Source organism: Quercus robur, chromosome 12 (genome assembly GCF_932294415.1).
Source record: "Quercus robur chromosome 12, dhQueRobu3.1, whole genome shotgun sequence".
Taxonomy (NCBI): domain Eukaryota; kingdom Viridiplantae; phylum Streptophyta; class Magnoliopsida; order Fagales; family Fagaceae; genus Quercus; species Quercus robur.
The window spans coordinates 26985331-27011186 of NC_065545.1; the positions used below are offsets into that span (position 1 = coordinate 26985331).

The 25856-nt window shown below is 37.0% G+C and overlaps 3 protein-coding genes and 1 pseudogene across 7 annotated transcripts; all 4 read left to right on the top strand.

Annotated features, from left to right (window-relative positions):
- Positions 1–962: 962 nt before the first annotated feature.
- Positions 963–3532, top strand: LOC126710083 (G-type lectin S-receptor-like serine/threonine-protein kinase LECRK3). The gene has a single exon (XM_050410463.1). It carries the CDS (start codon positions 1073–1075, stop codon positions 3392–3394), a length of 2322 nt encoding a protein of 773 aa, XP_050266420.1. The 5' UTR covers positions 963–1072; the 3' UTR covers positions 3395–3532.
- Positions 3533–4308: 776 nt separating this feature from the next.
- LOC126709555 (serine racemase) lies at positions 4309–8434 on the top strand. Of its 5 annotated transcripts, none has more exons than XM_050409841.1 (7): positions 4309–4449; positions 6156–6400; positions 6542–6628; positions 6721–6951; positions 7445–7518; positions 7657–7843; positions 8046–8434. In XM_050409841.1, exons 2-7 carry the CDS (start codon positions 6225–6227, stop codon positions 8290–8292), a joined length of 1002 nt encoding a protein of 333 aa, XP_050265798.1. In that variant the 5' UTR covers positions 4309–4449; positions 6156–6224; the 3' UTR covers positions 8293–8434. The 5 variants fall into 5 exon arrangements, with proteins under 5 accessions (XP_050265798.1, XP_050265801.1, XP_050265800.1 ...); XM_050409844.1 differs by having other exon boundaries at positions 4339–4449; positions 6225–6425; XM_050409843.1 differs by having other exon boundaries at positions 4339–4449; positions 6225–6400.
- Positions 8435–11254: 2820 nt separating this feature from the next.
- LOC126709543 (protein P21-like) lies at positions 11255–12455 on the top strand (annotated as a pseudogene).
- Positions 12456–24105: 11650 nt separating this feature from the next.
- On the top strand, positions 24106–25299 carry LOC126709542 (protein P21-like). The gene has a single exon (XM_050409828.1). The coding sequence runs from the start codon at positions 24152–24154 to the stop codon at positions 24836–24838; it is 687 nt and encodes a 228-aa protein (XP_050265785.1). The 5' UTR covers positions 24106–24151; the 3' UTR covers positions 24839–25299.
- The last annotated feature ends 557 nt before the right edge of the window (positions 25300–25856 follow it).

Consider the following 25856-nt stretch of genomic DNA (forward strand, 5'->3'; position numbering starts at 1 on the left):
CCCACAAATTCCTCTACCAATAAGTCCAAAATTTTCTCCTATAATTATTAATTAATCAATGCATTAGTTTGGTCTTCAATAATAAGGAAAGTCTCCAATTCCTACATCCCCTTAAGTTGTGCATGGAATCCTTCATGAAATGTGCAACAAGCAAATATTGATATATATATATATATATATATTTTTTTTTGGGTGTGGAAGTATAACTTCCAAATTTATTTGTATTTCACTTTTGGAGTAAAAGAAAAGAGGATCAAGAATCAACAAGGCTGGAACGAACGATGGCTCCTATGTTCATGATAATTAAAGAATCCGGTAAATAAAAACCTAAAAATTGTGAATAGAACGGAAAAAAAAAAATTAAGACTTTTTCTTAAAATGTGAAAAAAGGATATGTTAGGAGCAAGAAAAAAAATTTAAAAAATTTGTGGAGTGGTGTGAGTTTAGTGTAGTTATGTGTCTTGTAATTGCAAGCATGTGTGATATTTTGGAGTTTAGGTCTAGTAAATTACAATGCAGAAGCGAGGACAATGTTGGATCTGAAATATTGGTGGGGGTAGTCTTAAATATCATTATCATGACAGCAGTGTTGCTAGAGACTGACTCTGAAATTCAATTAACCGTGTTGCTGGGGTCAAACCTTATAGTCCTATGGAAAACTCATAATTCATTGGCAGACTAGTGGAGAGACTTTGAATATACACATGCATGCATAGACTTTACATGCATGCTTAGACTTTTTAGTCTACGAAGGAAGGGACTTAAGTGCTCATCCCCCAAAAAAAGACTTTTATGAATTATTGTCTCTCTACTATGCAGATTTTTTTGAATATATACTAGCGGTGACTATTCAATTCGCAGAAAGATAATTACTCTACTTAGGATTCTCTTTCGAGTCAAAATCTTCCATTCCAAACCGTCCAATTTGTTTTTTACTCTTTACGACACCAGACTCTATGAGATAGCTTTATTGACTATATTTGGAGGTGGATTGAATTATTAATTCTTAAACATTATTGTTCATTTTCCATTTGAAACCAGAGTGAAAGGAAACTAGATAGAGAAATTGGTAATGGCAACTATCTTGCTTTTTCTTCTTCTCCCAGCAATTTTCACTGCAGAAGCTCAACAAGGAGAATCCATTGTTAAAATAGGCTCTTTTTTAACACCTACCACCAATTCTTCATGGTTGTCACGCTCTGGTCTATATGCCTTTGGCTTCTACAAACAAGCCAATGGCTATGCTGTTGGAGTTTTTTTTGCTGGGATTCCTGAAAAGACAGTAGTCTGGACAGCCAACCGAGACGATCCTCCAGTTCTCGCAAATGCTACACTGAATTTCACTACTGATGGTAGACTCATCATGCAATCGGCACAAGGCAAAAAGATGTTCATTGCCAATCCTCCTGAACCTGCGACATCAGCATCAATGCTTGATTCAGGAAACTTTGTTCTCCATAATTCTGATAAGAAGATTATATGGCAGAGTTTTGATGACCCAACGAATACCATCTTACAGGGTCAGTGTCTCTCAGCTGGAACAAGTTTGCGTTCGAGTGTTTCAGAATCTGACCAATCGACAGGAATTTTTCAACTAGTAATGCAGACAGATGGAAACCTCGTGCAGTACCCATTACTATTGGAATTAAAGGCCGAATATGCTTATTGGAGTTCGAATACATATGGACAAGGCAATAACGTGTCGCTGTGTCTTGATGATGATGGCCATCTCTACCTGCTCAATTCCACTGGCACATACCTATCAAATCTGACTCAAGGTGGATATCCAAGAAACAATACAGTTCATCTTATGAGAATTGACGCTGATGGGATCTTCAGGCTATACTCACACAATCTGGAAAAGAATGGGAATTGGCTTGTCAATTGGTCATCTTCTGATAATAAGTGTGACCCTAAGGGCCTGTGTGGCCTCAATGGGTTTTGTAAAACTATTGATCGAGAATCTAACTGCTTATGTCTTCCTGGATTTGCAAGAGTCCACCAGGGGAATTGGAGTTCAGGCTGTGAAAGGAATTTCACTGCAGAAAGTTGTGAAAGCAGAGATGGAAGTGTTAAATATACCATGGTAACAGTATCTAATACTGTATGGGAGGATAGTTCTTTTTCCATTCTGTCATTATTAAGCAGTGAGAACTGCCAAGAAGCATGTTTGGAGGATTGTAATTGTGAAGCCGCTACGTACAAAGATGGGACGTGTCAAAAGCAAAAGCTTCCGTTGAGATTTGGAAGAGTGGCAAGTGATACAAACATGGCATTCATCAAGGTAGGTGTATCTACAACCAGCATAAATAAAATTGTGCCCATAGGACAAGAAAAAAAGTCCCGAAAGGGTATATTGATTATAGGCATCTCACTTGCTGCTTTCGGACTCATAATGTCACTGATTTCTGGAATTGCAATTTATAAAAATCGGGTGTGGGCATATAAAAGGCTCTCTAATGGTGGAAATGTTGGCTTCAGAATGGATGTTTCTCCACAATCATTTAATTATTCAGATCTTGAGAAAATGACAAATAGTTTCAAGGAAGAGCTGGGTAAAGGATCATTCGGGACCGTTTACAAGGGAACAACATTGAATGGTCAGAAGCTTATAGCTGTCAAAAGATTAGACGAAGTGTTGGTTGAAGGGGAAAATTTTTTTCAATCAGAGATGAAAGCTATTGGAAGAACACACCACAAAAACCTTGTCCATTTACTTGGCTATTGCCATGATGGAGAGCATAGGCTTTTGGTATATGAGTTCATGAGCAATGGGTCACTTGCAGATATACTTTTCACACCTGAAAAACAACCCTCTTGGGATAAAAGAATAGAAATCGCTCGCAACATAGCGAAAGGAATTCTTTATCTTCATGAAGAGTGCGAGTCACAGATCATTCATTGTAACATAAAGCCTCAAAACATACTCATGGATGAACATGGGTGTGCAAAAATCTCAGATTTTGGATTGGCAAAGTTGTTAAAGCCAAATCAAACCAGTACCTTTACTAGCATTCGGGGGACAAAGGGCTATGTTGCACCAGAGTGGCATCGAAACAAACCAGTGACAGTCAAAGCAGATGTATATAGTTTTGGAATTGTGTTGTTGGAGCTTATATGTTGTAGAAGGAGTCTTGACTGGTATCGTACTGAAGAAGAGGCCATTCTTGAGGAATGGGCAAACTATTGCTTTGAGGCTCGTGAGCTAGGAAAACTGGTGGGCGATGAGGAGGTTGACAAAAGACAATTGGAGAGAATGGTTAAAGTAGGACTCTGGTGTGTTCTTGATGAGCCATCACTTCGTCCTTCAATGAGGAAGGTTCTGCTAATGCTGGAAGGGACTGTAGATATCCCAATCCCTCCAAGTCCAACTTGTTTTCTTAGTAAGGTCTAAAATGTGTTTGTATTTTTTTCGCAGTAAATGTTTTTATGCAATTTGAGTGCAGATATGTCCTCCCACATTATACAGGGATATGTCAGTATTCAGATTGCCCAAATAGGCAATGGCAAAATGTGTTTGTACTTTTATCCATTTCAAATCCCAAATATTTCTGCAACAATATTTTTAAGTTTCTTCAGAGCTACACTCCCATTTGCTTGATGGCCCTCATTTGTGGGGCTCAAACTTCGGTTTATTTCGGCACATTTCCGTTGAGAGAAGATAAAATCAAATGTTTTAATTCCGCACACTTCCATTGACCCCATGTTTTGCTCGAGGAAGATGCCAGAGTATGCTACTGAACCACAAATCTATATGTTATCACTTAAGACATTTGCACTCTCTGTTTTTTTTTTTTTTTTTTTTTTTGGGTTAAGGACTACTTTGCATATTAGAAGCAACTAACTTGATATAAGGATGATTCACTCAACTTAATTTCCACCATTCTATACCTCGTAAAGAAGGACCTCCAAACATCAATCTTGACACTCTGATTAGTCCTTTCTCTACCCTCCTCTGCTATGATGTTTCATTGTCCTCAGAATATGTGAAGCATAAATGACCACAGCTTCATCTTTTCTTTTTCTTTTTCTTTTTCTTTTTTAATTTCTTCCTTAATATTCATCATATCTGACAATAAAACTGATTAGTACAATGATGACATCTGATATTTGATGATTAATATTCACCGCTAAAACAATAGTCATCTCTAGAGCTTTTTTTTAAGTCAGTTGGATAATACTAAATAGAACAACCATATGGCAATTCTTTGTCGTTTTTGTGTTGTTTGGAAATATGGGAATATCGCGCAATTTCGTTTAGACAAACGTGTCGTTTTTTTTTTAACTTTTTTACCTTCGACACTGTCGTTTCGTTTTCTTTGCCAAAACAATAAAAATAAAAGGCATGGTGCAAAAAAATTAAAAGAATGAAACTAAAACTGAGAGTGGGATGATTGCAAGCCAACCAAAACTTGAAGAAAAAGGTTGTCTTGTCTATTGGGAGAAACTGTAAGTTCTTGAAAAACCTCTGAGGCTCTAAGCTCTTAATATTCATTATTTCCTGTCTTTGATTGACATGAGTTCTTCATGTACTTTTTATTTTTCATTTACGACTTTGGAATTTTTGATATGTAAAAAAGTTACCCATTGAACAACTAGGAAAGAGAAGTAAGCTGTTGAAAACAACCTTGAACAGCTGGTTTTGGGGCTTAATCTTTCACACCCATTTGCCATTTGGGCCAGGTTCACTGATTTGGACCAATACTAGACACATTTCGTGGTGTATTTCTTTCATTCAACATGATAAGCTTTCAATAATCTGATAATGGGTTAAATTCATACGAGCTTATTTCGCTTCCAAAGGCTATACACTCCAATTTGTATTCGTTTGGCATGGTTGAATTTGGTTGATTGTGGAATCAGTATTAGTGATTTCTTAATTTGTATTCTGTGATATGTTCATGAAATTTATGTTGGATTCAGGTTATGGGATTTTTAGAGAAAATTTCATAGTCTAGCTGTGTGTGTTAGTTCAAATATGCATCTAGGGAGGGGTGACTTGGCATGGTTTGCTGAATACATCCTCTCATGCTTTGGTTCCTTTATGTGAAGGGCTTTTGTGCATTGTGTTTGACTCTGGAAAATGTAATTATTGTCATTTGAAGACATTGATTGACTGCAAATAATTGAAAATTCTTATAGGAAGCCCCATATTTATGATATAATCTACTTGGTTATGATATGTCAGCCAATTTGCCATTTGTCTTAACACCAATCACATACTTATTTACTTATATACTACAATCCAATGCAAGCCCTCGCCAAAACCAAAAAACTTGAATTCTGGAATACTTTAATTTGGCAATATAAGAAATCATTTTCTCCATCTCCAACTCCATGTTGTAAATTCAACAATACTAGGACTACAACAAACTACACAACTTTTGCCACAACTCTCCATGTGGTGAGTTGTGACTTGTAAGTAGTGGAGGTGTGAGCCCACCACTTTATCTCCACCACTCACAACTCATCACGTGACAAGTCATGACAAAAGTTGTATAATTTGCTGTCGTCCTAGCATTTTTCTTATAAATTTCATTTTGGAAAATTATGTTGCTCTGATGTAAAGTATATCAAGAAATCATTTTCTCCATCTCCAACTCCATGTTGTAAATTCAACAATGCTAGGACTACAACAAACTACACAACTTTTGCCACAACTCACCATGTGGTGAGTTGTGACTTGTGAGTAGTGGAGGTGTGAACCGACCACTTTATCTCCACCACTCACAACTCGTCACGTGGCAAGTCATGGCAAAAGTTGTATAATTTGCTGTCGTCCTAGCATTTTTCTTATAAATTTTATTTTGGAAAATTATGTTGCTCTGATGTAAAGTATATCAAGAAAGGGGGTGAATAACCAATTTTTCCAGCTGAAGATAAACCAACCCCCTTAATAAAGAATTAAGAAACTAGACTAGCAGATGAGAAATTAAGCATTTTTTTTAGTTCTGTTGGGGTTTCTGACCATGAAACTATTTGTTCCTTTTATTTATTTCAATACAAGGGACAACATTGAGAAATCCCAACTGTGACTTATTTTTCTCCCAACTGTTACTTATCAAAGAAATTAAGAAATCCCAGAGTGTCATGTCATTGCTTCAATAGGGATAAGGATTGTTGTACATGATCAAGATGTTCTTTAATTGTTACAGGAGTTACTGAAGTTATTTAACCTGTCTCCACATAGATTTAGAATCACTAATTTTGTTGGTGGTATAAAGATGGAAGCAGAGAACGAAATTAGGAGGGAAAAATATGTGGCTGATATTTCCTCCATAAGAGAGGCTGAAGTACGCATCAAGTCATTCATTCACAAAACTCCAGTTCTTTCCTCTGAATCTCTGAATGCTGTTTCAGGGAGACAGTTATTTTTTAAATGTGAATGTTTCCAAAAGGGGTGAGATACTAAACTATTGTAAATGGTAAAAATTTAAACTTATTTTGTTTCTTTAGTATATATTTGGTCTTCTTATCCTTCCCATTGTGTTTAACACTTTAATTACTAAGGATTTAGTTTTTTTTTTTGTGGCTATTCCAGTGGAGCTTTCAAATTCAGAGGTGCCTGCAATGCTGTTTTTTCTCTTGATAATGATGAAGCTGCTAAAGGGGTAGTAACACACAGCAGGTTTCCTCCTGACTTATTAGTGATAGTTACTCATGGATAATTTCTTTTACTTGTTTGTCCGAATATCCCCTGATCATGTCCTCCAAAATTAGTGGTAACCATGCTGCAGCATTGTCTTTGGCTGCGAAACTACGGGGAATCCCTGCGTATATTGTTATTCCAAATGGTGCTCCAAAATGCAAAGTTGAGAATGTCATACGTTACGGTGGTCAGGTTATCTGGAGTGAAGCCACAATGCAGTCAAGGGAGAGTGTTGCAAGTAAGGTGTTGCAAGAAACTGGTGCAGTTCTTGTACATCCATATAATGATGGGCGCATTATAAGGTATAAGATTTACCTTTTAAGTTTACCTACACCCATGTAAAGTTTTTGTCCTAGGCAAGGTACTGGAAGGTAAAAAGCTCATTTGACAAGTAATATTAGGTTCATTCTGCACGAGTTCAACCATGGAGCAAAAACTACACAAACTGGTTAGTTTTCAGTGAGAGTATGTGTGGCAATCAAGATGACCAAGCTGAAAATCATACTTGATTTCCTGGCCACTGATTTTCTTACTTCACTAGCCTTTTATGGAGAAAAAAACGTTATTAAAAAATTAGAATCCTTTAAATATTCTGAGAAGAAAAGTATATATAGCCTTAAATTATATGCAAATAAACTATTGTAGTTACTGACTTTAACACCTGTATTTTTTTTCATCTTCTCCTTGCCAAAAACTCCATTATCTAAAGAACTAAGGAATTCAAATTCACGGAGAAAATGGGACTTCTAACTTGAATGTCAATTCAATATGACATTTTTAACTGTGTTCTTGCAGTGGGCAGGGTACCATATCATTGGAGTTTCTGGAGCAAACCCCTCAAATAGACACTCTAATAGTTCCAATAAGTGGTTTGTTCAATTACATTTAAAGCCAAATTGTCAATTTAATCCTTTATGCTCCTGCTTCATCTTTGTTGTGAATTTCTTTTTGTGCTGATTTGTTCTGACTTCTAGTCAAACGAAAAACAAAAAAAAAAAAAAATGTAGGAGGTGGTTTGATATCAGGGGTGGCATTGGCTGCCAAGTCCATCAACCCTGCCATTCGAGTTTTGGCTGCAGAACCTAGGGGAGCTGATGATGCAGCTCGATCCAAAGCAGCTGGCAGGATAATAACATTGCCTGAGACCAACACTGTAGCTGATGGGCTTCGAGCTTTTCTTGGCGATTTTACCTGGTAAAGAGAAACCTCATGTTATCAAGATGATGCATTTTTTTTTTAATTAAAAAAAAAAAATGCATTAAAGATATAGTTTCAGATTGCCAATAACATAACCCTTGCCTACCCTAATGTAAATTTTGCTCTCATGAATTATATGTTTCCATTTGTGTAGCTAATTGACCTCAGATAAACTCAGACTTTGCATTTTGTGGTGCAGGCCCATAGTGCGAGATCTTGTTGAAGACATCATAACTGTGGAGGACAATGAGATAATAGAAGCCATGAAACTTTGTTACGAGATATTGAAGGTTGTAGTAGAACCTAGTGGAGCGATAGGCCTTGCCGCTGTTTTATCTGATAGTTTCAAGAACAATCCTGCTTTGAAGAATTGCAGCAACATAGGAATTATACTTTCAGGAGGTAATGTTGATCTGGGAAGACTATGGGATTCATATAGAAAATGAAAGTCATATTCTAATTTGGACTAACTCTTTCCCTAGAAACTTATGTTTACCCTCTTGATGATGTAATGAAATTTATGTTAACTTGTTATGTAATATGTACTATACACACCGGTGTCATGAAATAACCTCTGCATTTACTTTCTTTTTTCTTTTTTTCCCTCCCATTGATGCCAACATAGTTTTGATATGCTCAAGAGTCAAGAGATCACATCTCCTTTGACCTATGCTAATAATAAGAAAGATTTACTCTCTTTTCCTTAAAGGCATTGGTTTATGAAATTCATCAATGTAGTGCTTGTACTGAGCTCTCTCCTACATGGACTCGAAACTACCATCTGGAGAGAGCCCAAAACTGTCTTAGGACATAGGAGGTATTGAAGGTTGTAGTAGAACCTAATAGAGAGATAGGCCTTGCTGCTGTTTTATCTGGTAGTTTCAGGAAATATCCTGCTTGGAAGAACTGCAGCAACATTGGAATTTTACTTTCAAGAGGTAATGTTGATCTTGGCAGGCTACAGGATTCGTTTTGAAAGAAAGTAAAAAATTAGTTTATATTCTAATGTGGACTGCCTCTTTCCCTTGAAACTTATGTTTACTCTCTTGATAATATAATGATATTTATTTTAACTTGTTATGTACCATACAAACTGGTGTAGAGGAATAACCTCTGCATTTGCCTTTTTTTTCCCTCCATTGATGCCGACATATTTTAATATGCTTAAGAGTCAAGAGTCCACATCTCCAGTGAGCCATTGCAATAATAATAAAGATCAACTCTCTTTTCCAGAAAGGCATTGATCGACAAAACTCAATAATGTACTCCTGCTTGTACTGAGCTCACTCCTGTCATCTAGAGAAGCCAAAAACTGTCTTAAAGGCATTGATCGACAAAACTCAATAATGTACTTCTGCTTGTACTGAGCTCTATCCTATCATGTAGAGAAGCCAAAAACTGTCTTAGGACATAGGAGGTCCCGCAAACAATTTTGTGCAACAGTGAAATGTGAGTCCTCTTGCAAATTTCACTGTTGCAAAATGCTCCATTTTCTGAAGCATGAATGAAAAATATACGTAGTAGGTTTAGCAGTTTAGTGCCTCATTTGGTGATTCTACGTCTAGGACTTATGTAGTGCTAGGCAGTCACTTCCAAGGACAAGACACACTGTCAAGAACCCAAAGGGGCAATCACCAAGACCAATTGGACATAGAGTTGCTAGAAAGAGCCTAACCCATTGCCATCCCTAAATTTCCACATTTGTACTATTTTTTTGATAAACTCCACATTTGTACTATATCGATGAGAGTTACACCACTTGATATTTTTCCTCCTTTAGCACATGGTTTGATAGCAGGTTAATCAATTTTCGAAAGCAAAAGTACATTGGCCGACAATGATCAGAAGCAATAAAGCTTGATAAGGAAGGCAATATAAACCCAACTTTCTCAAAGTAGGACTTTTCCAATCGATTTGTTTTACAGGAATACATATTCCCATGATAATAAATTTTATAGGACCTTAATTAAACGCCTATGAAGAGCCTGATTTTTATACATTTTTCTGCAGTCTTGTAAAGCGTGAGCTATCAAGTTTCACCTCACACTAGTCTCTCCCTCCTCATCCTCTCTTACAAGCATTCTCATTAATACTCTCAAATGCTATAAATGCTAAATTTTAGCATCAAAAGATCAAAAAGCATACTCCATCAAAGCTCTTAAATCCTATTCATTATGCAATCCAGCTACAGTGGGCTGCTAGAGATAGCAGCCCACTGTAGCAAGATTGTAAAAAAAAAATTATTTGTTTTATAAAGAGAGAGACAGAGGACAGAAAGAGAGAGACAGAGGAGAGAGAGGAAAAATAAAAAATGAATAAAAAATAATAAAGAAAGAATATTTAAATGGAGTGTTAAAAAAATAGAAGTTTTGATGGAAGGAATGTTGTAAAATGATATGTTATATATTATAAAATTAGTTTTTGAGATGGTAAATGCTAAATTTTTTAGAAGTGTTGATGGGAATGCTCATATATTAACCAACTAAATATAAGCTTAATGAAAACAAACAACAATTCTTATGAAACACTCAAAATTTGGGATTCCAGTACTGTTCCTAATAAAAACAGCTATGCAAGAAACTGGAACAGCTGAACAAGTATCATATAGAATCTCCCTCTTAGTTGTTGATAACCCCTTTAGTCAAAACATCAATGCTTTGGTTTGCCTCCTTGGATATGTACTTATTAGTGGTTACTTTCCATGGGCTTACCAATATGTTTCTGCAATCAGAAACAAGGTTTAATATCAGAGCTGGTGGAATATGCTTGGTAGTAGATAGCCAAGTTAAAACCAGAAATGAGTTAGTTTCAAGTTTCAACTAATAATTTCTTAAATACCTTACTCTTAACTATCATTAATCCAAATGGTCCATAATTCCACAATCGCATTATTAGTCCAAGAGAAGATAATTTCATATAAAAAGAAGAAGTTAATTAGGACTTTGGCAAAGGTGATAAAGGGGCATTGGGTATCAAGGATTCGAAGGTGGAAAGTGAAATGTAAATTGTTCTGAAAAGCTACTCTAACTAGGATCCAACACAATGTACGTGACATAAAACAAGTGACTGCATTTTATTTATTGGGAGCTGAGGACCCCATCAACACTATTATTTCTCATACCACAAGCAGCTGCACGTCATATTACTCAATTATTTGACTAGTCTTCAAGTCCAGCCAAGACATATTCGTCTCTCCAAATTTCCTACAAAAAGTTAATTGGGCAAGGATATGATGAAGTACTGAATCTGAAACTTGTCGAAAATAAGTCAAGTGTCCGACATCGCAATAGGTCTAGTGCACAAAGCGGATCCAATGCAAGAAGCTTAATTAATCCATTACCCAATCACACTGTAAATTCTCCACACCAGCCAATAGCCAATCCCACACCCTATATAAACCCATATCTATCTCCTCATAAAATAAACATAACCACAAACCACTATTTTTCTCACTTTCCAAAATGAACCTCTTCAAAAACCTACCCATTAACTTCTTCTTTCTTGCATCTCTTTTCATTGCCTTAGCCCAAGCAGCCAGATTTGATATAACAAATAATTGCCCCTACACAGTGTGGGCTGCAGCCGTGCCTGGTGGTGGTAGGCAGCTCAACTCACGTCAGTCTTGGCCCCTTGATGTGAACGCTGGCACAGCAGGGGCTCGCATTTGGGGCCCGAACTGGGTGTAGTTTTGATGGTTCTGGTCGTGGCAGATGTCAAACCGGTGACTGTGGTGGCCTTCTTCAATGTCAAGGCTATGGTGCAGCCCCAAACACCCTTGCCGAATTCGCATTAAACCAATTTCAAAACCTGGATTTCTTTGACATCTCTCTTGTTGATGGGTTTAATGTTCCTATGGATTTTAGCCCTACCTCTGGTGGGTGCACCAGAGGAATAAGATGTACAGCTGATATCAATGGGCAATGCCCAGCTAAGTTGAGAGCTCAGGGAGGGTGTAACAACCCTTGTACCGTATTCAAAACCGATGAATATTGTTGCAATTCTGGGAGTTGTGGACCTACAAATTATTCCAAGTTTTTCAAGGATCGTTGCCCAGATGCTTACAGTTACCCTAAGGATGATCAAACAAGCACATTTACATGCAAAGGTGGTACTAATTATAAGGTTGTGTTCTGCCCTTGAATCAGTTCTTTCCTCATGATCTGGTAAGAGGCATAAAACTGTTCGCTAGTATATCCAATAATTAGTGTAATAAAAGCTTGAAATGTTTGGATGGGGGAGACGAGGGGAGAGGAGATTAATTGGAAGATAACTAGAATGTACTAAATTTTAGTTTATTTCAGTTACCTTTCCCTCTATTCACCCTTTATTCTAAACATTGAGGGCTTGTGAGCACATGCAGTATTGTGCACATCCAGTTTTATTACGTGGTTAATTTTCCGCCCCTGAGGGTTCTTTCTTCTGGTAAGAGGCATAGAACTATCAACCAGTAGTATTAGTGGCTGTAGATAATAAAAGCTTAAGGGCTTACATGAGCCCATGCAGTATTATGCATGTTGTATTCCTACATATTCGCGTACGTGAGGTTGTTGTAGCAAAAAACTTTATGAAGAATGGAAGATATATATTAACCTAACAATTATAACCTCCATTTTTGTATTTTGGTAATTTAAAATTTTATTTTGCAGGTTAACCTGGCCAATGGTTCATTTGATTTACAACCATGCTTGGAACTCTATGTTGCTGCTGCTATGTTTTATTCTTTGGTTGAACATACATCAACTTTTGGGAATGGGAAAATTTAATGAACGAGTAATGCTAGATAAAGATACAATAAATTTCACAAGTTACAACTTAGGTGACAAATTCTAATTGTTACAATATTATTTTTACATAACACTATCATTGACGTCACTTTTAATGTATATCAATCACAACTTACCAACAAAAGAAACCATGAAATTTATTGTTTAAGTAGGCTTATAGTAAATGAATCAATAATTTGCATTTTGCTTGACAAGTACTTTTTTTCTTTTTCTTTTTTAATAAGGAAAATGGTAAGGACATTACAAATTTTACCACACAAACTTTACATATATAATGATGTAATAATGAATTTGATTGGTTTGATTGGTGATATGTCAATTTGTAAATTAATGATATGTAGTAAAAAAAAAAAATTATATCTTTAACCTCACTTTTAAAAAAAAAAAAAAATTAATCAATGAAGTTGGTTTCACGGAAAATGATCCTCTAAATATCTGAAGTAGAATGACAAAAAAAGTGGCAGCGCAGTCAACCCATGACATTTACTAAGTCCCAAATTCAGACCTTAAGCTTGAAACCAAATTAGGCCAGAGTAATATCTGTTACACACACTATTACACATTTATTTTAATTTTGATCTAAAATCTTAAGTTGAAAACACAATTTTAGTTTAGACATCATGTCTTCAACTCACGATTTTAATTTCAAAAAAAAAGAAAAGAAAAAAAAGAGCATGTACATAACAAGGTTGTATGTAACAATTTTTATCCTTTTTAAGCCAATTCTCTTTAGCACAATTATATCAGTACGTGCAATGCAAGGGTATAAAACACTAACCAATGGCAGCGTTTTTCATAAGTTTCGTACTTGCCAGCTAGGGCTTAATTCCTACTGGAAAAGAACTAAGATGGAGTCTTCATTAGAAGGCATTTTCTCTGAAACTGGCTGGTTTGGAGTGATTTTTTTAGCCTATTTAACTAGCTGTGCTTCTCTACTTTCTCTATCAGGATGCTAAAGATTGGAGCCTTGACCGGCCTTGTTCTAGCATCTTTAGGCGTTAATTAGTGACACATCACACACTTCACTATAGGCCTAAGTAATGGGTTTATTTACCCCGCACACTTTTGATGCAATGGTCATTCCACAACTATAAGTATTTGTGAGGTGTGGGGTGTGGAGGGCAAGATCTGGGATTTAAGTCTTCAAAAGGGAGTTTCATATATATATGCATTTAGATTTGGCTAAAGTAGAACTTCTATTTTGTGTAAAAAAAAAAAAAAAAAAAAAAAAAAAAAAAAAAAAAAAAAAAAAAAAAAAAAAAAAAGGTGATGGGCTTATTTATTTCTTTTAAGTGAGTCATTTATTGCTACTGCAGTTTTTTTTTTTTTTTTTTGGGGACATAAACATTAGGTTGTGGTGAGATACTGGGCTTAGTTGTGGGTTGTGCTACGCAACTTTTGTAGATCATGGCCTCATCTGTTGATAAGCCTCATGTAGTGTGGAATTGGGCCTCAAAAGTGGACCCTGAGCATGTGGAGTTATGGAGTAGATCCAAACTATTTTGGGCTTCTGTCTTGGAACTTTGGGTATAGTTTCCAAAGCTTTGTTAAAAAATAATAATAATAATAAAAAAAAAAAAAAAAAAAGAGGCCCTTAACAGGACTACCTTCTCAAATAATTCATGAAATGACACTGCTCCCTTAAAATTTATAAATGTAACTGTTTGGATTTTATTAATTAAATATTCTACTTTTAAAAATAATATTCCCATATATTAATTTATACATACTGAGAGGAAGAGTGTTATTTATCGACAAATCATAAGAGAGAAGAGTATGAGAGTCAATATCATATCATACTAGTTGTATGGCTAATTTTTATGAGAGTTCAGTTTTCAATACTTTTCAAAATGCATCATAACACGTGGCCAAGCTATAACTTTTAGATGCTGATATTTTTTCTCCATTATTTATCCAGAGGCGCATGTACATGTATACTACTACTAGATTTAGATATCATTTTATTTTTTTAAGATAAGATATAAGTTGTTTCTCAAAAAAGAAAAAAGATAAGATAAGATATAAGTTTTGTTGAGTCTATTGTTTAGGTTAGAAATCATGAACAAACTGTGTCTTGTGCCTTTAGAATATATTTTGAAGTCAAGATAGTTGCCCAAAGTTCTGTTGATTAGATTCAACAACAAGCCTGATAAGGGTAAATTTGTGAATGTCAATACTCATGAATATATCATGAAGCGAAGTTCAAAATAGACCCGTCAGCCTTACTTGTCATAAATGGCAGTCAAATAGCTTCAGGACGTCTACAGCTTTAGGAAGACGAGGTTAACTTGTCATAAATGGAAAGCTGACACTACTAAGCTGAAGGGAGTAGGCGAAGCTGATGACTCTGACGAAGGAGTAGGCGAAGTTGACAACCCCGACGAGGGAGTAGGTGAAGTTGACGACCCTGACGAGGTAGTAGGCAAAGCTGACGATCCTAACGTGGCCTTACTTGGTCTCCACGTTTGCATATATAAAGAAATATCTTGCGCCCCACGCTTGGTGTTAATCAAAAAGACTCCTACAAGGAAAGGATTCCGAAAAATACGCTCATGAAGATTCTTATAAGGAAAAGAATTCTACACCAAGGAAGAGAGGTCAACCCTTTACTACTATAAAAAGCCCCAATACCCTCACAAACCAAGGTACGCATAATTGACCCCACTCTAGCACTTTAGAGTTGTGAGAAGTTCTAACTTGACCTTCGGAGGGTATTTGGCCGGCATCACACCGGTGCTCTTTGCGAGGTCTTCTCTTTTTGTTATGCAGGTGTTGTTTCGAGTGTGTGAGAATTATGTGACTCACTGGTGATTTTTTCGGCATCATCAATTGGCATCGTCTGTGGGAAAACTCGTTTTGTGCTATTCTTAGCAATCTAAAATCCATACGAATGCTTCCCGGACCAAGAGTTGCATTGTATTTACTCGCTCAATGGTGACCACCAATAACGTTCAGGGAGACAAACCATGCCCAACTGCCCTCGAGAGACAAATTCAGACTCTCACCGCGGCTGTGGAGCGCCTTACTCAGCAAAACCACGATTTGGAAGAGTAGTTACGTCAGAAGAACATGGGTCACGACACTCAGCAAAAGGACCAAGAAGGTACTAGTGCCGAGCGAAGAGACCGAGAGGGGCCAGAAGGTAGTAATGCCCCAAGCAGACCAGAGCGAAAAGATATGAGTTGTTCATCCGTCACTGAAATGGCTCCACCCCACATTGTCGTGGAGATGCAGGCGATGAAGGAATAAATAGATGTCATGATGAATGCCCTCAAAGGACAGGTGTCCAGTGACCTTGATGATTTGGTCCACCGAACTGACTCGCCGTTCACCGCATTCGTTAACTCCTTCACCCTTCCACCAAAGTTCTGTATGCCGCAGGTGGAAAACTACGACAGAAACAAAGACCCTCTAGATCATTTGGAGTCTTTCAAGACCCTGAAGCACCTTTAGGGGGTACCAAACGAGATCATGTGTAGAGCTTTCCTTACCACGCTGAAGGGTCCCGCAAGAATATGGTTTAGCAGGCTAACGCCTAACTCCATCAGTACTTTCAAGGAGCTAAGCGCCCAGTTTGCTTCGCACTTCATCGGGGGACACAGGTATAAGAAGTCTACAGCATGCTTAATAAGCATCAAGCAGAGGGAAGATAAGACGCTAAGGTCTTACATAGCATGCTTTAACAAAGAGGCGCTTTCAATCGATGAAGTTGATGACAAGATACTTATAGTCGCTTTCACAAATGGGCTGTGGAAGGGTAAGTTCCTATTTTCACTATACAAGAACGACTCGAAGACTATGACGGACGTGCTTTACAGGGCAACCAAGTACGTGCTGAAGACGCGCTTCTGACTCGAGAGAAGGGAGAAAGGCAGGAGGATACGAGACAGGACAGAGGGCGAAAGATGGCAAGAATTGGAGATGCTGGGCGAACAGAAGCTACACCACCCGTGGAACACCAAGCACCTACGAAAGTACTACCAGTAAAAAGGATGGCATGAAAAGCAGCACCCCTTTATTTCTAGTTTACCTTAGTGAATTTTAGCTATACTCAGTTTTTCTATTTACTTTAGTTTTTGCTACAATAACTCTTTTAAAGCCCAAAGGGCAGGTCTTCGTTTTCTTTTTAAGAACTAGTTTTTCTACGAATGCATGTTTTATTATAATAAGAGGAGTTTATTTAGACATGGCCAAAGTCGCCTACGGGTGGATAGCCACTATGCTAAGTTACCTACGGGTAGACGCATGGCCAAAGTCGCCTACGGGTGAACGGTCACTACGCTAAGTCACCTACGGGTAAAGGCATGGCCAAAGTCGCCTATGGGTGGACGGTCACTACGTTAAGTCACCTATGGGTAGATGCGTGGCCAAAGTCAACTACGAGTGAACGGTCACTACATTAAGTCACCTACGGGTAGATGCATGACCGAAGTTGACTATGGGTGGATGACCACCATACTAAGTCGCCTACAAGTAGACGACCAAAAAGGTGATGAGGCACCAAAATTTAGTCACCTCAATTAGTCCACGACCCCAAGTAGACGACTCACAAGGTGACGAGGTACCAACACTTAGTCACCTCAACAAGTCCACAAAGTGGAGGAATCCAAGTCTACAAAGTAGACGACCCTAATATGCAGTCCATCAAGTGGACGACCTCATCTCAAGAGGATGAAATGTTATCAAGTCCATAAAATGGACAAGCTTATTAAGTCCACAAGATGGATGATTTCATCCCAGGAGGATGAAAAAATTATGAAGTCTATAAAATGGACACAAAGTGGACAACCATGTGTTATTAAGTCCACAAGCTGGACGACCTTATTAAGTCCACAAGGTAGACGACCCCATTAAATCCACAAAGTGGACGACATTGATAAGTCCAAAGTGGACAACCTCATCCTAAGAGAATGAAAAATTTTTAAGTCCACATAGTGGATGAGTTTATCATTAAGTCTACAGATTGGACGAGTCTGTTAGTAATACCCACGAGATGAACAGAGGATATGACTAATAAAGCTGACGAGTTTGTCCATCAGAGGATATGACGAGTATTACAAGACAACGGTTTTAACATAAAAGATAACGAGATGAACAAGTCTACTGAAGAGACGAGTTGGAATTGTCCAAATGAAAAGGACTTAAACTCCATAAACCTGTCAGTTTAAGCTGACGAGATCATGGAGTGGGGGGGAACTGATAAGAGTAAAATTGTGAATGTGAATACTCATGAATATAGTATCATGAAACGACGTTCAAAATAGACCCGTTGGCCTCACTTGTCATCAATGGCAGTCAAACAACTTTAGGACGTCTACAGCTTTAAGAAGATGGGGTTAACTTGTCATAAATGGAAAGCTGACACTACTAAGCTGAAGGGAATAGGCGAAGCTGACGACCCCGACGAAGGAGTAGGCGAAGCTGACGACCCCGACGAAGGAGTAGGCGAAGCTGACGACCCTAACGAGGTAGTAGGCGAAGCTGACGATCCCAACGAGGGAGTAGGTGAAGTTAACGACCCTAACGAGGTAGTAGGTGAAGCTGACGATCCTGACGTGGCCTTGCTTGGTCTCTACGTTTGCATAAATAAAGAAATATCTTGCACCCCACACTTGGTGTTAATCAAAAAGACTCCTACAAGGAAAGGATTCCGAAAAATACGCTCATGAGGATTCCTATAAGGAAAATAACTCTACACCAAGGAAGAGAAGTCAACCCTTTACTACTATAAAAAGCCCCAATACCCTCACAAACCAAGATTCGCATAATTGACCCCGCTCTAGCACTTTAGAGTTGTGAGAAGTTCTAACTTGACCTTCGGAGGGTATGTGGCCGGCACCACACCAGTGCTCTCTGCGAGGTCTTCTCTTTTTGTTATGCAGGTGTTGTTTCGAGTGTGCGAGAACTGTGTGGCTCACTGATGATTTTTTCGACATCATCAAAGCCTATTCAATAACTTCTCAATCAAGCAAGCATATATTTCAATCGATCAAATTGTGTAAGTTAGAAAACTCAATTTAGACCCTTTAGCCCATCAAGTCACTCGGGTCTTGAGCAAACAAGGCCAATGTATATAAGAAAACACTAGGGAATGTGAAAAATACTTTTGGAGAGCTACTGCTTATGTATCTAGGATTATAGTACATCCTGCTCTCAAAACCCTCTATCGATGATCAAGCTTGAAGCATATTCAAATCTAATGGTGTAGAAGTTGCTGCAATTTCTAGAATATCAAGTTAATGGAACCAAATCTTCAAGTAGATACTTGAAGTGGTGGATGAGAGCTTCACGTCAATAGAAGTCACTATTAAAGAGTTTGTGGATTCAAAACCACGCTAGGTAACATTAGTAAGTATAGAATTAGGTTACAACAATTTAGAATATGGTTATTCTATATTGTAAACAGTTCAATTCAATTAGTGGGTATGTTTTGCCACTATGGTCTATAGGTTAAAGTCCCCACAATGTTTTTACTTTAGGATGGTTTATTCCATTGGTTTTCCTTGTATCACCATATTGTGCGTCTCTTTATTTCTGTTGTTGTTTAATTTTTGCACAATATTGTGTTGTTCAATGTAAACAAAGTATGATCAAAATTGGACTAATTAATTACTTGTCTTTAAAATTAGTTAACGTGTGTTTCTAAGGTATAAATAAACCAAATATTGTTTTCAAAAAAATAAAAAATAAACCAAATATTTATATACCACTTCAAAGACTCTCACGTATTTATCAATTTATATAATAGTAACCAAAAACACTAGTATTGACTAGTACTAAAATATTTTTTTCCCTTAGCTAAACCAAAAGGACCTTTAGTACAATAGACTACCATTAGGGCTGTCCACGGGTCGGGCTGGATCGGTTTTCAACCCAGTAGAACCCGACCCGCCGGTCGTCGGGTGGAAAGAAGAGTGACTCGAAACCAACTACCGGTGTCAATCGGTCGGTTCAGTTTTGGGCTCAGGTGGAGATCGAGTTTGTCGGTCGGTTTCAAGTTGTCGCCGGAGCTTTAAAGGTCACTGACATCTGAGAAAAAAGCCTTGGAATCTACAAAATCATCGTCGGAAAATGTAAAAACTCACCAGATTTGCATCAAAATCGCCAAGCCTCTTCTCAAAATAGCTAAAATTTGCTGGGAATGGCCGGATCTGGCTAAATCTCACCAAATATGGTTGAGAACTTGCTAAATCTCCTCGGATTTGAGCTCGATTTCGTCGGATTTGTATATAACCTCCATTGGGTAGAGTGGCTCGAGTTTTGGAGAAGAGAACTCGCCACTCGACCAGCCGGTGTCGGGCCTTGGGCGCAGAAACCAGAAATCGACCGACGATGACATCGGTTTGTGCTGAAATCGGGTGGAGATTGGGCTGGTTAGTCAGTCCGACGGGCTGCGGTTGGTTCTGGACACCCCTAACTACCATGGAGGAGAGTGTCATTTGTCCATAATTAAGGGTGAGATTGTTTTTTTTTTTTTTTTTTTAAGAATTTTATTAATAAAATAACAATTTGAGAAGATATAGGCTTAATTATTGCATTTATACCATCTTAAAGAGAGATTACCATTTCATGAAACGTTTAGGGGGTGGTGTGTTTACATAAAATCTTAAGAGAGAAGGGAGTGTAATTTACCCTTTAAATCATTATGTTAATGATTATATAATGATCATATTTATTTATAGATTTTCACAGTATAAAAATATTTATAATAGCTGTGGGGGCCCGAGGACCGAGGAAAGGTTTGTAGAACTGTAGAGTGGATATTAGGGCATTACATGTCCGAAGAGGAAGGTTACTCGAGGATAAGAGGAGAAGAGGCAAAAGGTTCTTAGGAGCTTCAGGTGGGAAGGATTGGCTGAAGAAAGAGAATCATGAGGAGTAAGGGAAGTTTCCAGCAAGAAGTAGCATGTTGCCTCTGCATTAAATGGTAGGCAATAGCTTTATCAGCTGCATTGATGAGGAAGTGACCTGAACAGTGTAATTTACAGCTAAGTAACTCCTTCTACCACCTTCCTCAAATGTTTAAAAGGACAGGTGTCGTTAGGAGAAATTTGTTAAGTAAAGATGGGGGGTTAGGATGTGAAGTGGAGGGAGTATATAAGAAAAAGATGGTTCTCATAGAAAAGGGGAGAGACACAAATATCAAGAAAAAAAGAGTAACAAGAAGAACATTGAAAGAAGAGAGTGAGCAGTGTATTTTTCTGTGTATCATTGGCTTCCTCGAGCAGTCTTGTACTTAGATATTTGCTCACGTATTCTATAATATTAAGCCTTTCTTCCTTATTTCCATCCTCGGGCAAGGCTCTCTCTTGTTGTTTGATTCCCTCTCTTACAAATCTATTGATTTGGGCCATATTTGAACTGTGCAAACCCATTGTTCTAAGTGGGCCTAGGTTGCTAGATTTTTTTGTCCTTACAATAGCTATTTGAGATTATAGAAAAATATGAACCTAATAAGATTATAATAATGAGTCATAATTGAGTTCTAAGTTAATTTGTTTATTGATGGTTTTTTGTAATCTTGTGCAAATCCTTGAGAAAAAAATTTTAATTTTCAGTTCAATTACATGTTATGTTTCCAATATATTTTGTAGAACAATTAATTTTATTTATTAATGTATCGCTTTTATCATTTATATTAATTAATATTTTAAAAATTAATTCTAATTTCAATGTCATATCTTAGTCTTATTCTCTAAATTAACATTTTGGCTTCCCACTAAAGTTCACAAGTATTTATTTGTACATATTCACAAAGGAATGGCAAAAATTCTTTGTTCCGTCCTACTCATTGTATTTTATTGTCTTACTTTGCTCTACACGGGTTTTCCTCACTTCGAAGAAGTGAAGATAGATCTTACTTGCCCCCACCACAAATGTCTTTGTATTTACTTTAAATTTCTTATACATATGAATATCATATTTATTATAATTTATTTTTTATATATTCTATTACTATCTTCGAAACACTTAGGTAATTTCTTTCCTACTTAGCACTTTCACAACTATCAAACCCCTTTTCGTTTCATCTCTCATTTTGAAGTTAGTTTATTAAGAACTAACAGCAAAATACTTCCAATCAGTTCTATCCTTGATTTGGCTTGCTCTAGCTCAAGGCCGGCTCTATTATATTGGTAGATGAGGCGGTCACCTAAGGCCCCAAGTAGAAAAAGGCCCCCATATTTTAATAGGGTTATTTCTTTCATTGTAATTGTATTAATTAAACTAAAATATTAGCCAATAGATAAAATAATATTTATTTTATTAAATAAAAAATACGAGAGAGAGAGAGAGAGAGAGAGAGAGAGAGATGCTAAGTCTACAACATTTTTCACAGCAAATCTTAATTTTCAAATTATTACTGGTTGTTATTGCTAGACAAAAAAGTAATTTTAATAGTGAATTCAAAGTAAAATTAGTAACACCTTAACACTTAGAATTTATTGTGAAAATTTTGTGAATGTAACAATTCTTTTAAAAAAAAAAAAAAAAGCAATATAAAAGAAATTTTACAACATTTTCCACAATAGTTGAGTTGACAAAGTTTTACTAGTTCTCATCTAGATTTACCAACAATAGTTGAATTGACAAACTTTTACTAGTTTTTGTCTAGGCCACCACTAGTATCACATTTTTACTCACCACTATCAATTTGCCACATCAACAAAAGTGAAAAGTTTTGTTTAATTTTTTGTGTCTATAGGCTTTCCCAAAAAAAAAAAAAAAAAAAAAAAAAAAAAAATCCACATGGTTAATTAGTAATTTTGCATCTAAAACAACAGGATAGAATTTAAGTAATATTTAAAATTAAAAAAAATTATGTTTAAATATATAAGATGTCATAATTCAATTTTTGCTTAAGATTCCCAAATGCATTGAGCCGCCGTACCCCAGCTATATACGAGCTTTATCGTCCCAATTAACGGTCACACCATTTGAAAATTTTCTTCTTAGCACATTGTCTGATAGCAAGCTAATCAATTTTCGAAAGCAACATTAACCTGACAGTTTTTAGAAGCAACAAAGCTTGATAAGCAATATAAACCCAACTTGCTCAAAGTAGGACTTTTCCAATCGATTTGTTTTTACATGAACAAATATTCCCACAATAATAAATTTATATAGGACCATAATTGAACGACAATGAAGATCCTGATTTTTGTACATTTTTCTGCAACCAGGCTAACCCACAATTTTGAAAAACGTAAACTAACAAGTTTCACGTCACACTAATCTTTCCCTCTTCCACCTCTCTTAAAATAAAAATATATTAACCAACAAAATAAATGAAAACAAACAACAGTTCTAATGAAATACTCAAAATTTGGGATTCCAGTATTGTTCCTAATAAAAACAGCCATACAAAAAACTGGACCAAGTATCATAAAGAATTTCCCACTTATATGTTGTTGATAACCCCTTTAGTCAAAACATCAGTGCATTGGTTTGCTTCCTTGGATATGGGCGTAGCGATTAAGTGACAATCAGAATCAAGGTTTAATATATATCAGAGGTGGAATATGCTTGGTAGTAGATAGCCAAGTTGAAACCAGAAATGAGTTAGTTTCATCAACTAATGATTTGTCAAATCCTCTACTCCAAGATGCCATTAATCCAAACCTAAGGTCCACAATTCCGCAATTGCATTATTAGTCCAAGAGAATATCCTAGGATCCATTGGAATAAGAGAAGTGTTCAAGTCAAGCCATGACAAAAAGATAATTTGGACTTTGGTATAGGTGATAAAGGCGTTGGCATTAGGTATCAAGGATTTAAAGGTGGGAAGTGAAATGTAAATTGCTTTAAACAGCTCTAAATCCGACACAATGTAAAACAAGTGACTATTTTATTTAGTGGGAGGACCTATCAACACTATTATGTGGTCCTCCATCATCCTAGTACATAGTAAATGATCTCTCATTCTATAAGCAGCTGCACATCATACTACTAAATTATTTGACAAGTTTTCAAGTCCCTCCAAGGATTTAAAGGTGGGAAGTGAAATGTAAATTGCTTTGCACAGCTCTAAATCCGACAAAATGTAAAACATGTGACTGTATTTTATTTAGGAGGAACTATCAACACGATTATGTGGTCCTCCGTCATCCTAGTACGTAGCAAATGATCTCTCATTCCACAAGCAGCTGCACGTCATACTAAATTATTTTACAAGTCTTCAAGTCCCTCCAAGACATATTCGTCTTTCCAATTTTCCAACAAAGAGTCAATTAGGCAAGGATATGATGGAGTACTGAATCTGATACAATACATACACAGATACACTTATCCAAAGCAAGTCAAGTGTCTGCATCACAATGGGTCCAATCTAATACAGTACAAACACTTGTAAAAAACAAGCGTCGGCAGTACGTAGTGGATCCAATGCAAGAAGCTTAACCCGTTAGCCAAACACACTGTAAATTCACCACACCAGGCAATAACCAATCCCAAACTTTATATAAACCCATACCTATCTCTTCATAAACATAACCACAAACCACTATTTTTCTCACTTACCAAAATGAATCTCTTCAAAAACCTTCCCATTTCCTTCTACTTTCTTGTCACTGTTTTCATTGCCCTAGCCCATGCAGCCAGATTTGATATAACAAACAATTGCCCCTACACAGTATGGGCTGCAGCTGTGCCTGGTGGTGGTAGGCAGCTTAACTCACGTCAGTCTTGGCCCCTTGATGTGAACGCTGGCACAGCAAGGGCTCGCATTTGGGCCCGAACTGGTTGTAGTTTTGATGGTTCTGGTCGTGGCAGATGTCAAACCGGTGACTGTGGTGGCCTTCTTCAATGTCAAGGCTATGGTGCAGCCCCAAACACTCTTGCCGAATTCGCATTAAACCAATTTCAAAACAAGGATTTCGTTGACATCTCTCTTGTTGATGGATTCAATGTTCCTATGGAATTTAGTGCCACCTCTGGTGGTGGGTGCAATAAGAATGGAATGAGATGTACTGCTGATATCAACGGGCAGTGCCCCACTCAGTTGAAAACTTCTAGCGGGTACTGTAACAACCCTTGTACTGTTTTCAAAACTAATGAATATTGCTGCAATTCTGGGAGCTGTGGACCTACAAATTTTTCCAGATTTTTCAAGGATCGGTGCCCCGATGCTTATAGTTATCCTAAGGATGATGCAACAAGCTTATTCACATGCAACGGTGGGTCTAACTATAGGGTAGTTTTCTGCCCTTGAAGCACTTCTTTCCTCTGGTAAAAGGCATTGAACTAGTAGCTAGTATATCCAAATCCAATAATTGGTGTAATAAAAACTTGAAATGTTTGAATGAAAGGAGACGAAGGGAAAGGATATGGCAAGATAACTAGAATATACTAAATTTTAGTAAATTTCGGTCACCTTTCCCTTTAATCTCCCTCTATTCCAAACATTGAGGGCTTGTGAGCTTTGAGCACCTGTAGTATTGTGCATATTCCATTTTATAAGGCGGTTAAATTTCTGCACCCTCGAAACAGTTCTTTCTTCTGGTGAGAGACATAGAACTATCAGCCAGTAGTATTAATAACTGGGGTAATAAAAGCTTGAGGGCTTGCATGAGCTGATGAGTATGTGCTGTCTGTATTTTTACGTATGCCCGTGCGGTTGTTGTAGAAAATTCTCTATGAAGAACGGAAAATATTAACATAACGATTATATAACCTCCTGTTTGTGCTTATTGGTAATTCAAAGTTTTATCTTGCAGCTTAACCTGGCCATTGCTTCGTTTGATTTACTACCATGCTTGCAACTTTATGTTACTACTATTTCAGCAACTTTCTCATTCTAAAAAGTTACAATATCCAATGATTCAAAAAAGTTCCCACGTTTTAATGAACTAAAACTTTCATCATTACCTCTAAAAGCTATACTATAGCTTGAAAGGTAAGATACCAGACAATAAAAATTGAGGCCTTCAGTTGCAACTGATTATTTGTAACTTGTTCAGTGGTGAAATGATCAACTACCCTTTGTAAATGCTGTGATTGGTTCATCAAATCCTTACACATTTGCTCAGCAACTCTATGAGCTGAGTTAGGATCTTTTCCTATATGACCTTGAAAATAACAATCTTTGCCCCCAACCTTTTTCCAAGATCTAAATCCACCAACAATGAATGCATTTTGTCCCACAACCTCATTTGGATTATGAAAGACAAAGCAAGGTAGACAATAAACTGCATCTGTTGTAGGAGAATATTCAAGCCATTTTGAATTAT